Raw genomic sequence first — 13,141 nt, forward strand, 5'->3', positions numbered from 1 at the left:
CACCCTGCTCCCGGGCTGCGTGGTGGCTGAGGCTCCCCCCCACTTTCAGCGGCGGAGGCTGCTGGCTCGCTCCGGTCCCCCAGAGTGGAACCTTGCAGGCCCCGCACCTGGCGGTAAGGGCCCCCTTTAGAACGTACCACCGTGGCGGTGGGAATGGGGGGGTTGGGGCTGTACCATTCCCTGCTTTCCCCATGTGGCGCAAGGGGATGGGAAACGGGCCCTAGGGTTTCTGAGCCGCCGGTTCGAGTCCGGCCTCGGGCACTTGGGTTCCATCCCCGGCCCGGGGAGGGGGAGTTTAGTGGGCTCTAGTGGTTAGAGAAGCGGGGGCTGGCTGGAGCGGGGGGGCCTGGGGGATCAGGACTCCTGGGTTCCATCCCCAGCTCTGGGAGGGGAGCAGGGTCTAGTGCATAGAGAGGGGGGCAAGGCTGGGCGCCCGGACGCCCGGGTTCCATCCCCAGAGTGGGGTCTGGAGGGGTGGAGCTGGGTGCCAGGGATGCTCCTGCAATGCTTTGATGCCGGTGAGTTGGCCGTGGTGGGGGGCAGGCGCCGGGGCTGTACGTCCCCGATGCCAGGGCTGGGCTCCCGCTGTCCTGTCCCGGCTCCGCCGCCCCCAGCCCTGCCTTCTGGGGTGCGAAGAGCCCGGGCTAGGGGGCGATGGACTGCGCTGGGGGCCTGGCATGCACCTGCCCCTGATATCGGGCACCTTGGGATGAGACCTGAAATGCACCACGCTGGACCTCAGATAAGAGTTTTTTACTCCCTGCCTTCCCAGAGCTGGGGAGAGAACCCAGGAGTTCTGGCTCCCAGCCCCCCCACCCCCCCGAACCACTGGACCCCACTCCCCTCCCAGAGCCGGGGAGAGAACCCAGGAGTCCTGGCTCCCAGCCCCCCCTGCTCTGACCCACTAGCCCCCACTCCCCTCCCAGAGCTGGGAAGAGAACCCAGGAGTCCTGGCTCCCAGCCCCACCGGCTGTAACCCACTAGACCCCAGGGCCCTGAGATCTGGCTGGGTTGGATCTTGGGGATGGAGAGTTTTCGGCAGCTTGTGAACACAAGGGGGTAATTTGTATGCCAACTGGGCCTTATATGCAGCATAGTGCCTAGATGGACCATGGCTCGTTGGCCCAGTGCCACATGGCTTGGGCAGTCTGTCTAGGGTGGTATCCCCTCCAAGCTCACCTGGAGCTTGGGGAAGCCTGTCTGGCCCCATAGCAGCCGCGGACAAGGCAGTATACCCAGCGTATGGCCCTGATCACTATTCCCATATCAGCCCTGTCCCAGTGCAGCAAGCTGTAGAGGCATGTGGGGTCCCAAGACACAGTGCCCCCTTCCATCAACATGGGACTGTATATTAGGGGGCAGGGGGAGGCCAAAGTCATTCTCCCCGAACGGGCTGCGTTGTGGGAACAAGGCCCCTCCCCTCCATGTCCTGGAGACCATCCCCACCGGGCACAGCTGCTGGGGGTGAATTGAGGACAGGGCTGGGGGAGGGCAGGCAAGGCTGCTGTGCACATTCGCAGAGCGCTTGCAATCCGACCGCGCCAGCCAGGCAAACAGAGCCTTGTTCGGCTGTTAGCGTGGTCGCTGCTTTCCCAGAGGGTAACAGCTGCCCCAGCCCCAGGACAAGGTGGGTGAATAGCCTCGGGACCCAGGGGTCCTGGCTTCTAGACCCCACTCTCCTCCCAGAGCTGGGAGAGAACCCAGGAGTCCTGGCTCCCAGCCCCCCCTGCTCTAACCACTAGACCCCACTCTCCTCCCAGAGCTGGGATAGAACCCAGGAGTCCTGGCTCCCAGCCCCCCTGCTCTAACCACTAGACCCCACTCCCCTCCCAGAGCTGGGATAGAACCCAGGAGTCCTGGCTCCCAGCCCCCACTGCTCCAACCCACTAGACCCCACTCCCCTCCCAGAGCTGGGGAGAGAACCCAGGAGTCCTGGCTCCCAGCTCCCCCTGCTCTAACCACTAGACCCCACTCCCCTCCCAGAGCTGGGGAGAGAACCCAGGAGTCCTGGCTCCCAGCCCCCACTGCTCCAACCCATTAGACCCCACTCCCTTCCCAGAGCTGGGGAGAGAACCCAGGAGTCCGGATATTTTTTCTCTCCTCTTCGATGTCTGGTGGCAGATGGCTTTTCTGTGGGTGGTGGGGTGGCACAGAGCGATTGGGGTGGGGCCTGGTTTTTATTCTCTCTGGTTCCTCTCCTCTGTGTGAGGTTCACGCCAGGCTAAATGCCAGTGGCCTGAGATAAATCCAACCATCCAAGTCTGTTGCAGAGGGCGGGGCGCCAGGCCTCCTGCGTTCTCTCCCCGGCTCTGAGAGGGGAGTGGGGTCTTCTAGGTTTGGGGGGGTGGGGCAGAGAGGCAGGACTCCTGGGTTCTATCCCTGGCTCTGAGAGGGGAGTGGGGTCGAGTGGGGTTGGGGCTGAGAGCCAGGGCTCCTGGGTTCTGTCCCCACACCAATAACCCCGTGTCAATGAGGCTCTCCTCACTTTGGTATGTGTGGGGTCTCCAGCCCTGGCCCTCCTTGGGGTGATGCCTGGACCCACCGTATTCATCTTGCCAAGCGTCTGCTTGGCGGGGGCCCCACTGGCCGCTCCTGGGATTTGAACCAGGGCCCCGGAAGGAAAGGTTCCCCCTATGACACCCCCAGCTGCTCATGATCTGGGATTGACTGGGGGTGGGGAGTGGGTGTGTATCACAGCAACAGCTTGAGTTGACCTAGAGTGGGGGGGAGGGGGTAGCGCGGCTGGGGTTGATGTTGGGGGGCTGCTGGAGAGAGGGGGAACTGGGAACGAAGACCTCGCGCGAAGCATTGGGGGATCCTGGTTCTGTCCATGTGTCTGTCCATCCCTAGATCCCTGGAATGTCAGTCTGTCATCCTTCCCTGGCACGTCCATCTTAATGTCTGTCTGTCTGTCCCTAGGTCCCTAGGATGCTGTCTGTCTGCCTATGCATCGGGTGCCTATCCATCTGTCTGTCTATAGGGTATCTGTCTGTCCAACTCCAGGATGTCTGGCTTTCTGTCTGCCTGTTTCTAGGATGTCTGTCTGCCTGCTCTTAGGGTGTCAGTCCGTCTGTCTGCTTGTCCTTATGGTGTCTGTCCATCTCTAGGATGTCTGGCCTTCTGTCTGCCTGTCCGTAGGATGTCTGTCTGCCTGCCCTTAGGGTGTCTGTCCATGCCAGGATGTCTGGCCATCTCTAGGTCCTTGGGCTGTCTGACTCATCCATCTGCTCTCTGACGCCCTCCCCACCCCCTTGGCGGCACGGTCCAGGTGCTCGTGCAGCAAATCCAGCCCCTGGGTGGTCCCGCGGGCCCCGCTCTGGGCGGATAGGCAGGGTGCTCCTTGGTTGGCTGTGGCAGCCGGTGTTGGCTAAGGGGGGTGGGGATGGATGGGACCAATGGGCCATGCACCTGGTGGTGGTGGGGCGCGTGTAACCCCATGCTGGGTGTTTGATTTGCCCACTCAGTGGCCAGGCAGAGACACCCACTCCGTGGACACCGGGGCTCCCGGGGTTCCTTCCACTCGGGCGCAGGTCGGTGCTTGGCCTTCTTCTGTCCGGTCAATGATTCGTTCTCTCTTTCTCCCTCTCTCTCTCTCTCTCTCTGTCTGCATTTCTACTCTTCCCCCCCCTGTGCCCGCCCCTTCCCGCTCTGTCCACCTAGGCTGTTCCCTGGGAGCAGATCCAGCAAGCCAAGGACAAAACACGTCACCCTGGTTTCTCTTTAATCTGCTCTCTCTCTAGCCAGGCCCTCAGTGATCTGTCCAGCTCCCCCCCGCCCCCTCCAGCTCTTCAACAGGTGTCTCGGTCACTTTCTGATCTCTATGTCGGTGTCCTCCCTCTGCATCTGTTCTCTCCTCTGTCTGTCTGTAGCTAGCTGTCCATCTCCAAACAGCGCACTTTCTCTCTAGTTTTTAATATCTATCTATCTATCTATCTATCTATCTATCTATCTATCTATCTATCTATCCCCATATACCCCTCTTATCTCTCTCTCTCTCCCTCTCCCATACACCACCCCCATGAATCTATCTATCTATCCCCATACACCCTCCTCATCCATCTATCTATCTATCTATCCCCATACACCCCTCTCATCCATCCATCTATCTATCCCCATACACCCCTCTCATCCATCCATCTATCCATCTATCTATCCCCATACACCCCTCTCATCTATCTATCTATCCCCATACACCCCTCTCATCCATCCATCCATCTATCCCCATACACCCCTCTCATCCATCCATCTATCCATCTATCTATCCCCATACACCCCTCTCATCCATCCATCTATCCGTCCCCATACACCCCCTCATCCATCCATCTATCCGTCCCCATACACCCCTCTCATCCATCCATCCATCTATCCATCTATCTATCCCTATACACCCCTCTCATCCATCCATCTATCCGTCCCCATACACCCCTCTCATCCATCCATCTATCCGTCCCCATACACCCCTCTCATCCATCCATCTATCCGTCCCCATACACCCCTCTCATCCATCCATCCATCCGTCCCCATACACCCCTCTCATCCATCCATCCATCCGTCCCCATACACCCCTCTCATCCATCCATCCATCCGTCCCCATACACCCCTCTCATCCATCCGTCCCCATACACCCCTCTCATCCATCCGTCCCCATACACCCCTCTCATCCATCCGTCCCCATACACCCCTCTCATCCATCCATCTATCCGTCCCCATACACCCCTCTCATCCATCCATCTATCCGTCCCCATACACCCCTCTCATCCATCCATCTATCCGTCCCCATACACCCCTCTCATCCATCCATCTATCCGTCCCCATACACCCCTCTCATCCATCCATCTATCCGTCCCCATACACCCCTCTCATCCATCCATCTATCTGTCCCCATACACCCCTCTCATCCATCCATCTATCCGTCCCCATACACCCCTCTCATCCATCCATCTATCCGTCCCCATACACCCCTCTCATCCATCCATCTATCTGTCCCCATACACCCCTCTCATCCATCCATCTATCTGTCCCCATACACCCCTCTCATCCATCCATCTATCTGTCCCCATACACCCCTCTCATCCATCCATCTATCTATCCCCATACACCCCTCTCATCCATCCATCTATCCATCCCCATACACCCCCCCCCCCCTCCATCCTGTAAACACCCTTCTGTCTGTCACTCACCCTGTTTAATCCACACATTCTCTCTTTTGGAATTTCTCAGTACACCCAGAGGTTATTACCCTGAGCAAGGTCCCTGTCATGCTGGGCACTGCACAGACCCCCACTCACCCCGAACCCACCCCAACCGAGAGCAAGGTCCCCGTCACACCGGATGCTGCATAGACCCTTCGCCTGCCTGAGATGGGGGCCCCATCATGCCTGGCACAGCGCAGACCCCTGGGAGAGGCAGTCCCGACCTCGCAGCATTTACCATTCAGACCGACAAAGGCAGGATCAATTTCCAAGTTGTGCCGATGGGGAAAGTGAGGTGCAGTGACTGGCCCGGGATGCCTCCAGGAAGCTGAAGCAGAGCAGGGGAATAGAACCCAGGAGTCCTGGGGGCGAATTATTATCTCTTCATGACGATGTGAAATCCCCACTGTGTGTCTCTTTTCTTTTAGATGGAAACGGCGCTCCCCGCTGTTGGCAAGGAAGGAAACCTCCACAAAATAACCAAGTTCACCTGAGGTAAGTGACTTCCGGAGGCCGTCTATTATGAGAGCAGCTAAGAGTTCCTAACCACGATCGGGCCCACGGTTGCTGCCCAGACCGCCCCACTGAGTGCAGCAATTCCCCCCAGTTGCCTCACCCCAAAGGTGGTGCATCTCAGCCCCAGGCGAGCCATCCCTGTGTGGTATTATCTCTGGTTGTTCGTCCATTGCCCCACCCCAGAGGTAGTCGCATCCCAGTGCCAGCTTTGCTCTGAACCTTCCTGTCTGTCATCTCCAGGTGTCTGTGAAGGCAGGAAAATGCTGTGGAAAGCTCTGCTGAGGGTGGAGCTGGGGGGAACAGGCAACCGGGCCCCCTCCATGAACTGGCTCCTGTCCCCGGCCCTCCGGTACCGGTCCACTTCTGTCATGGATAACCACCATGTGGAGCTGGCCCGAGAGCGATCCAAGACAGTCACCTCCTTCTACAACCAGTCGGCCATTGACATCGCAGCGGAGAAGGTGAGGGGCGTTGGCTCAGTCAGGAGGGAAACTGAGGCAAGCCCAGTGGGTGGTACTAGGGGGTGCTGTGCTGCAGGGGGTGTGGGAGAGGGTGTTCTCCTCTGGCTTCAATGCCTCAGTGTGGCGCTAGGGAGCGCTGTGCTGCAGAGAGCCGGGTGGGGCTCATTCATCCTGGGATCCTGGCCAAATTCCAGCTCCGGGGACTCCTCTCTACTCTCCCAAATTCCCTTCTGCTCTTTCAATTGGACACAGGATTCCTTTTCACTTCCTGTCCCAAAGCCCTGCACATCTTAGCCGGCTGCCGTGCCCCGCCCCAGAGTCAGCCGCATCTCAGCGCCAGCTGAGCCGACCCCCTATGGCCTTGCTGCACGGCTGGGCCCCAACTGCCCCACCCCAGAGGTGGCTGCATCTCCGCACTGGGCGACCCATTTCTTGTGTGAGAGTCATCTGTTCCTCTCTTGGCTCCTTTCCCCCACGCTGCACAGCAGCTAGTCACCCAGATTCATTCCCTGCTACAATGGATGTGCAGCGGGGTAAGTCGGTCCCATTGTGTTAAATAGGAAGGGGAGAGCGGGCGGGGAGCAGAAGCTTGGCAGCATGAGCCAGCATTAAGCAGCCAAATATTTACTCAAGAGAAACCAGGCCACGTGCTGAAGAATTACTGCCTGTCCCCTGTACTAGAGGGGAGTTTAATAATATTAATTTCAGCCGCTCTCCAGGTACGAAGCTGCTGGCAAATAAAACACACACACACGTGCCACAGAAGAAGGGATGCATTGCCAGTCCAGGCGGTATTAATCTGGGTTTAGTGAAATAGGCCGGAGACAGAAATTAAGGGGCCTTTCCCCTCTAGGAGGCACCAGCTCCAATCTGGCCCAAGACACAGGGACTGGCTGGCTCAGGGGCGTGGGGAATGGGGCCCGGGGCCTGTTCCCTCTAGGGGGCGCCGGCTCTGACCCGGACTTGAAGAGGCCGATCAGAAGCGCCCCCCTCCCCCCCCCGCCTTGCATTTGCTACTTTTGATTTCCTGTTTGCTTTTTCCATTTAGCATCCTTTGAAAACCCCTTCCCCGTTGCTGGGCAGGTAGCAGTATTGCCGTGGCAACCCTCTCGGTTGCCTAGGTATCCATGGCAACTCCTGCTCCTCCTCTCTCAAGAGCCCACACCTCAGCCAGGGGAGGCCCGGATCCTGGGCCCCGGCCCGTTGAAAGCCGGGGCTGAATTGTGAGACCCAGTTCCTGAGGAACGAGGTCGGCGCGCTTGGTGCTGAGATGCAGCCACCTCTGGGGTGGGGCAGCTGGGGAACAGCCGCACAAGGGAACAGACTGGGGGACGGGAGCCGTTACCCACCCGGCCCTTCCAGGCGCTGCAGATTGAAGGCGTCCGGACGGCTGTAGCTGCTCTGCCCCCCGCGGCGGGTGCTGGCTCATCACCGGGGAATCTGGGGCGTTGGTCCCAGCAGCAGGTCTGGGCTCCCATGTGCCTCCTGGCAGCGAAAGCCGCGAGGACTGCCAGCGCAGGTGTTTGGCACGACCTAGTCCGGGGTTCGCCCAAGGGCCCATCTAACCTGGTATCCCGCCCCCTCCCTGCCACCTGGATCAGACCCCCGGGCCCATCTAGCCTGGGATCTTGCCCCCTCCCTGCTGCCCCGGAACAGACCCACGGGCCCATCTAGCCTGCTGTCCCCCCACTGTGTCAGAGCCTGGTGGTGTTCGCTGCGTCGGGGTTTCCAATTCCTCCTTCCCCGAACTGCCCCTTCCTGAACCCCAACCCTGACACTTGGCTGTTCTGTGTGTGTGTAATGTCCTGGCTCGGGGGGTGTCCAGCCCCATGTGGGGGTCCCTTTGGGAGGTGGGGTGTCCAGCCTCATGTGGGGGTCCCCTAGGGAGGTGGGATGTCCAGCCCCATGTGGGGGTCCCCTAGGGAGGTGGGATGTCCAGCCCCATGTGGGGGTCCCCTCGGGAGGCGGGGGGTCCAGCCCCGTGTGGGCGTCTCCTGAGGAATGGAATCAGGCCCCTTCCTGCTCCGTTCTTGCTGTCTGGTTCTTTTCTCTCCCTCTGCTCTGCTTCTTTCACCATCTTTTCCCTCCTTTTTGTTTCTTCCTCATTCAGTCTTCTTTCTCCATTTCTCTTTTTTCTTTCCTTCATTCACTCGTTTCTGTTTCCTGTCATTTCTCCCCCATTCAATCCTATTTCTCTCCTTTTTTTCCGTCTCATTCATTCTTTCCCTCACTCGTGCTCCTTTTATTTCTTCCTCATGCATTCTTGTTTTTCTTTTTTTTCTCATTCACTCTTTTCTCTTCCTCTTTCTCCTTCCTTTCTTCCTCATCCACTTTCCCTCTCTTTCCTTTTTTGTTTCTTCCTCCTTCATTCTCTCGGCGTTCCTGTCCCATTCTTTCCCCATCTCACACTCCCTCCCTCTCTCTCCTCTGTTCCTGTGGGCACCCCAAAGACCCACTCCCCATGCCCCACGTGGGCGTGGCCGTGCCTTACAGATGTATTGCCATGCTCCACCAGCTGATCCCCCCTCTGCCCTCAGGGGGCGCTCTGGACCCCTCACTAATCTGCCTCCTTCATGTTCTCTCCCAGCCGTCTGTGAGATTGACGCCCACCACCATGCTGTATTCGGGACGGTCGCAGGATGGCAGCCACCTCCTGGTAAGCTGTGGACCGGCACAGCCCCCCAGCATGCCCCCACCTGGCCCATCTGAGAGCTCCAGCTGAACCCCACTTAACCAGAGGGGAAAAAAGTGCTATCCCTGTTATACATGCAGGGGAAACTGAGGCACAGAGTAAGGGTCGGGGGGAAGGATCACACATTCACGCAGGGAATTAATAATAGAACCCAGGAGTCCCAGCTCCCAGCCCCCTGCTCTAACTATTAGACCCTACTCCCCTCCCAGAGCCAGGGAGAGAACCCAGGAGTCCTGGCTCCCAGCCACTCTGACTCTAGTTCTGCTAGAATTGGTGGGGAGGAGCTGCAGGCTGCAGGTTGGGTCCTGTGAGGGAGGGATGGAAGCAGCCCTAAAGATGCCAACAGATGGGTGCCAGCATCTCCTGAGCAGGACAGATGCCAGGGCACACCCAGCCAGTGCCTCATTCAGCCTGTGGGCTGGGATCTCTTAGGACTCCTGGGTTCTCTCCCCAGCTCTGGGAGGGGAGTGGAGTCTAGTGGGTTAGAGCAGGGGGGGCTGGGAGCCAGGACTCCTGGGTTCTCTCCTCAGCTCTGGGAGGGGAGTGGGGTCTAGTGGGTTAGAGCAGGGAGGCTGGGAGCCAGGACTCCTGGGTTCTCTCCCACTGTGTGTGCAGCTGAGAACTGACACACTCGTTGCCTCGTTGCTTAGCACAGTTCTCCAGTCTGCCCAGGCCTGAGGGTGTGCTGGCTGTTTCCAGGCAGATCGCCCGGCGTGTTACGTCCTACCCCATTAAATGAACTGATGGGATTGTAACAACCTTCATCCCAGTCTCTGCACAGGAATGGCTCACCCAGCGCTGAGATGCAGCCACCTCTGGGGTGGGGGCGGCTGAGGAACAGCCATGAAATTTTTCTTCAAAACAGTTTAAGACAGAAAGTGAAGGAGAATTCGGACTGGTTGATTGCAGGGGTCGGGATTAAGGGAGGAAGAACAGAATTAGGTACAGACATAGGATCAGCACCTTATCTCTTTAGTTCGATTAAACCAGGAGTCCTGTCTCCCAGCCCCTTCTGCTTTAACCACTAGACCCCACTTCCCTCCCAGAGCAGGGGAGAGAACCCAGGAGTCCTGGCTCCCAGTCCCTTTGCTCTGGCCACTGTCCCCTGACCCCGATCAATAACACTCTGAGTTCTTCCTCCTGTAGAAAAGTGCCCATTACCTTCACCGCGAGCTGCCCGTCCGCATCGCCCATCGCATCAAGGGCTTCCGCAGCCTCCCCTTCATCATCGGATGCAACCCCACCATCCTCCACGTGGTACGTACCCGAGTGGGGGCACAGCTGAGGAACACCGTGAGGGGGAAGGGGACACAGGGGGGATCTGGCGGTTGTAGTGTGGGTGGGGATGGAACCTAGGAGTCCTGGCTCCCAGCCCCCCCTGCTCTAACCCATTAGCCTCCCCTCCCCTCCCAGGGCCGAGGTTAGAACCCAGGAGTCCTGGCTCCCAGTGCCCCCTGCTCTAACCCACTAGCCCCCACTCCCCTCCCAGGGCTGGGGAGAGAACCCAGGAGTCCTGTGCGCTATCAGGTGAACCCTGCTGCCAGTCAGTGTTTCCCTGCCTCGCTTGACGCTTATTCGTTTCTCCGTCCTTCAGCATGAGCTGTACATCCGAGCCTTCCAGATGCTGAGCGAATTCCCCACGGTGAGTAGTCGATTATCGGGTGGCCCCCAGCACCCAAAGCGCTAGTTAAATTACGGGAACAGGTTATACGTTCTCTTCCCCCATTGCCGACTGATCCTGTGCCTGGGCCAATCGAGCGAAGGGTAGAATATCTGCAGGGAGGGTCAGGATAACCTAGGTTATCACATCTCCATCCACCCAACCCCACACTGCTCCATCCGCCCTTGCAGACGCCATCCATCCCTGTATACGCCATCCATCCCTGTACATGTATCTCAACTGGATCCATCCATCTGTCAACCCTTCATCCATCCCTCCCTGTACATGTCATCCGGTGGTCTCAACTGGATCCATCCATCCATCCATCCCTGTAGATGTGAGCCATGTATCTTGGCTGAATCCATCCACCCCATACCTGCTATCTGTCTGTCTTGACTGGATCCATCCATCCATCAGTACACACCAGCCATCTATCTCGACTGGATCCATCCCTCCATCCATCTCTGAATGCATCATCCAGTATCTCAACTGAATGATTGATCTAAGTTTTCTTTCTTTCTTTCTTACTTACTTCCTGTTCTGTACTTTGATCTATATGGCTAAGGTGACACAATAAATTGACCATATGCTGATGGTTTGGTGGAAATGGGACATGGCCCTTACCCCTCTCTGGGGCACCGGCTCCGATCCGGGGCATGGGGCCTTTCCCCTCCAGGGGGCGCTGACTTCCACACAGGTTCATGTCCCTTCCGTCCTGTCCCCCTCCCAGATCAAGGACCAAGAGGCAGAAGCCCAGTACTGCAAGCTGGTCCGGCAGCTGCTGGATGATCATAAGGACGTGGTGACGCTGCTGGCCGAGGGGGTGCGGGAGTGTCGTAAACACATCCAGGTATTGGGGGGCTGGGATTGTGAGAAGGGTTCAAGCGGGGGGGGCTGGGAGCCAGGACTCCTGGGTTCTATCCCAAACTCTGAGAGGGGAGTGGGATCTAGTGGGTTAGAGCAGGGGAGGCTGGGAGCCAGGACTCCTGGGTTCTCTCCCCAGCTCTGAGAGGGGAGTGGGGTCTAGTAGGTTAGGGTACGGGGGTGGAGAGCCAGGACTCCTGGGTTCCATTCCCAGCTCTGCTATGCGCTCTGCTGGGTGAGCCTGGTTAAGTCACGTCCCCTATTGGTGTGTCGTTTTCCCCATCTGTGAATGAGACAGATACCATCCTTTGTAAAGTGACGTTTGCTGATGAAAAGTACTACGTGAGCACTTGGAATGATTATAACCCGCACTGTCACTGCTGAGTTAATGCTTATTAATTATTATTTAGAATGATCATTTTTGCTAGCACCTTTTACGTCTGTTATTATTATTGATGACTAATTATCATCGTTTCCAGATTTTTGTCAATATTCCACCTACTTATGTCTAAATCATCATGTTCTGTGTTGGTAATTTCATATTTTACTAACTGGTAAATACAGATTTTATTATCAATTATTAATTCCCCTTATGCTTGTTGTATTTATTGTTATTTTGGATTAATTATCCTTATTTCAGTATTCCTCCCCCCCATTACACTCATTTCCAATCATCAGTATTCATCTTTTACTAATCTTTTACTGATTCTTGTTGATTTTCTCTTGCATTGTATTAGCTCCTTAAATCCCATTATGCTGATTGCATTTATGATTATTTTTGAATAATCATTCAATATTTTAAGCCACTTGTCGATGTCTAGGCTTGGCGGAATTCCATTGTTATTTGTTTGCGGCTTCCATGGAGAATATCGATGTTTATTTTGAAGCTTTTTAAAATTTTTATCCATTTATTGTCTCTGGTTATTACTCATAAATAACCCTGTCTGTCCGAGCCATACGGAAGTATTTGGCTTTGGTTCTGTGTGTCGCTTTGGTCTCAGCACAGTCCTGATTCCTTGTACTTAACCCGCGTTCTCCATCCGTAGATCTCAAAGCGTTTTACAAAGGAGGCCGGTATCTTTATACCCATTTTATAGATAGGGACACTGAGGCACGAAGCGGGGACATGACTTGTCCAACATCACACAGCAGGCCAGGTCCCCTGAGTCCTCTCTACGTCTTTGTTGAGCTGTTGTCTGTTAACCCCTTCGCTGCCGTTCTCCTCCCGTATCAGGACGAGAAGGTCCTCCGCTATTTCCTGGACAAGATGCTCACCTCCCGGCTGGGGATCCGGATGCTGGCGATCCATCACCTGGCGCTGCACGAGGAAAAGGTACGGCCCGGCCTCTGCTCACCCATTCCCCTCGGCTCCCTGCCGCCCTAGAACGGGCAACACACGCAAAATAGCTGGCTGCCCCCAACGGATTAGAGTCGGCCACCTGGAAATTCATAATATATTATGGAACCACCCTGCTTGGGTCTGGAGCCTTCCCTCTTAGGGGGTGCTGGCACGGCTCTGGTCCCAGGGCGTGGGACTGGCTGGCTCAGAGCGGCGGGAAATGGACATGGGGCCTTTCCCCTTTGGGAGACGCTGGCTCTCATCTGGTCCCAGGGTGTGGGACTGGCTGGTTCGGGGGGCAGGTAATGGACATGGAGCCTTTCACCTCTAGGGGGCGCTGGCTCCTCTCCGGTCCCAGGGCGGGGGACTGGCTGGCTCGGGGCGGGGGCAGGGCATGGGGCACGGGCTAAAGCCCTG

General features: G+C 57.1%; 1 protein-coding gene across 1 annotated transcript in view; it reads left to right on the forward strand.

Annotated features, from left to right (window-relative positions):
* The window catches only part of BCKDK (branched chain keto acid dehydrogenase kinase), an 18,164-nt gene continuing 5,023 nt past the window's right edge, over positions 1–13,141 (forward strand). Inside the window, exons 1-8 of the mRNA XM_073346562.1 lie at positions 1–113; positions 5,621–5,687; positions 5,949–6,169; positions 8,757–8,825; positions 10,008–10,118; positions 10,456–10,503; positions 11,252–11,371; positions 12,620–12,718. Of these exons, the coding sequence (XP_073202663.1) occupies positions 5,969–6,169; positions 8,757–8,825; positions 10,008–10,118; positions 10,456–10,503; positions 11,252–11,371; positions 12,620–12,718 (648 nt within the window). The 5' untranslated portion in view covers positions 1–113; positions 5,621–5,687; positions 5,949–5,968. The remainder of the gene's footprint in view (positions 114–5,620; positions 5,688–5,948; positions 6,170–8,756; positions 8,826–10,007; positions 10,119–10,455; positions 10,504–11,251; positions 11,372–12,619; positions 12,719–13,141) is intronic.

This window comes from Lepidochelys kempii, chromosome 6 (genome assembly GCF_965140265.1).
Source record: "Lepidochelys kempii isolate rLepKem1 chromosome 6, rLepKem1.hap2, whole genome shotgun sequence".
NCBI lineage: Eukaryota > Metazoa > Chordata > Testudines > Cheloniidae > Lepidochelys > Lepidochelys kempii.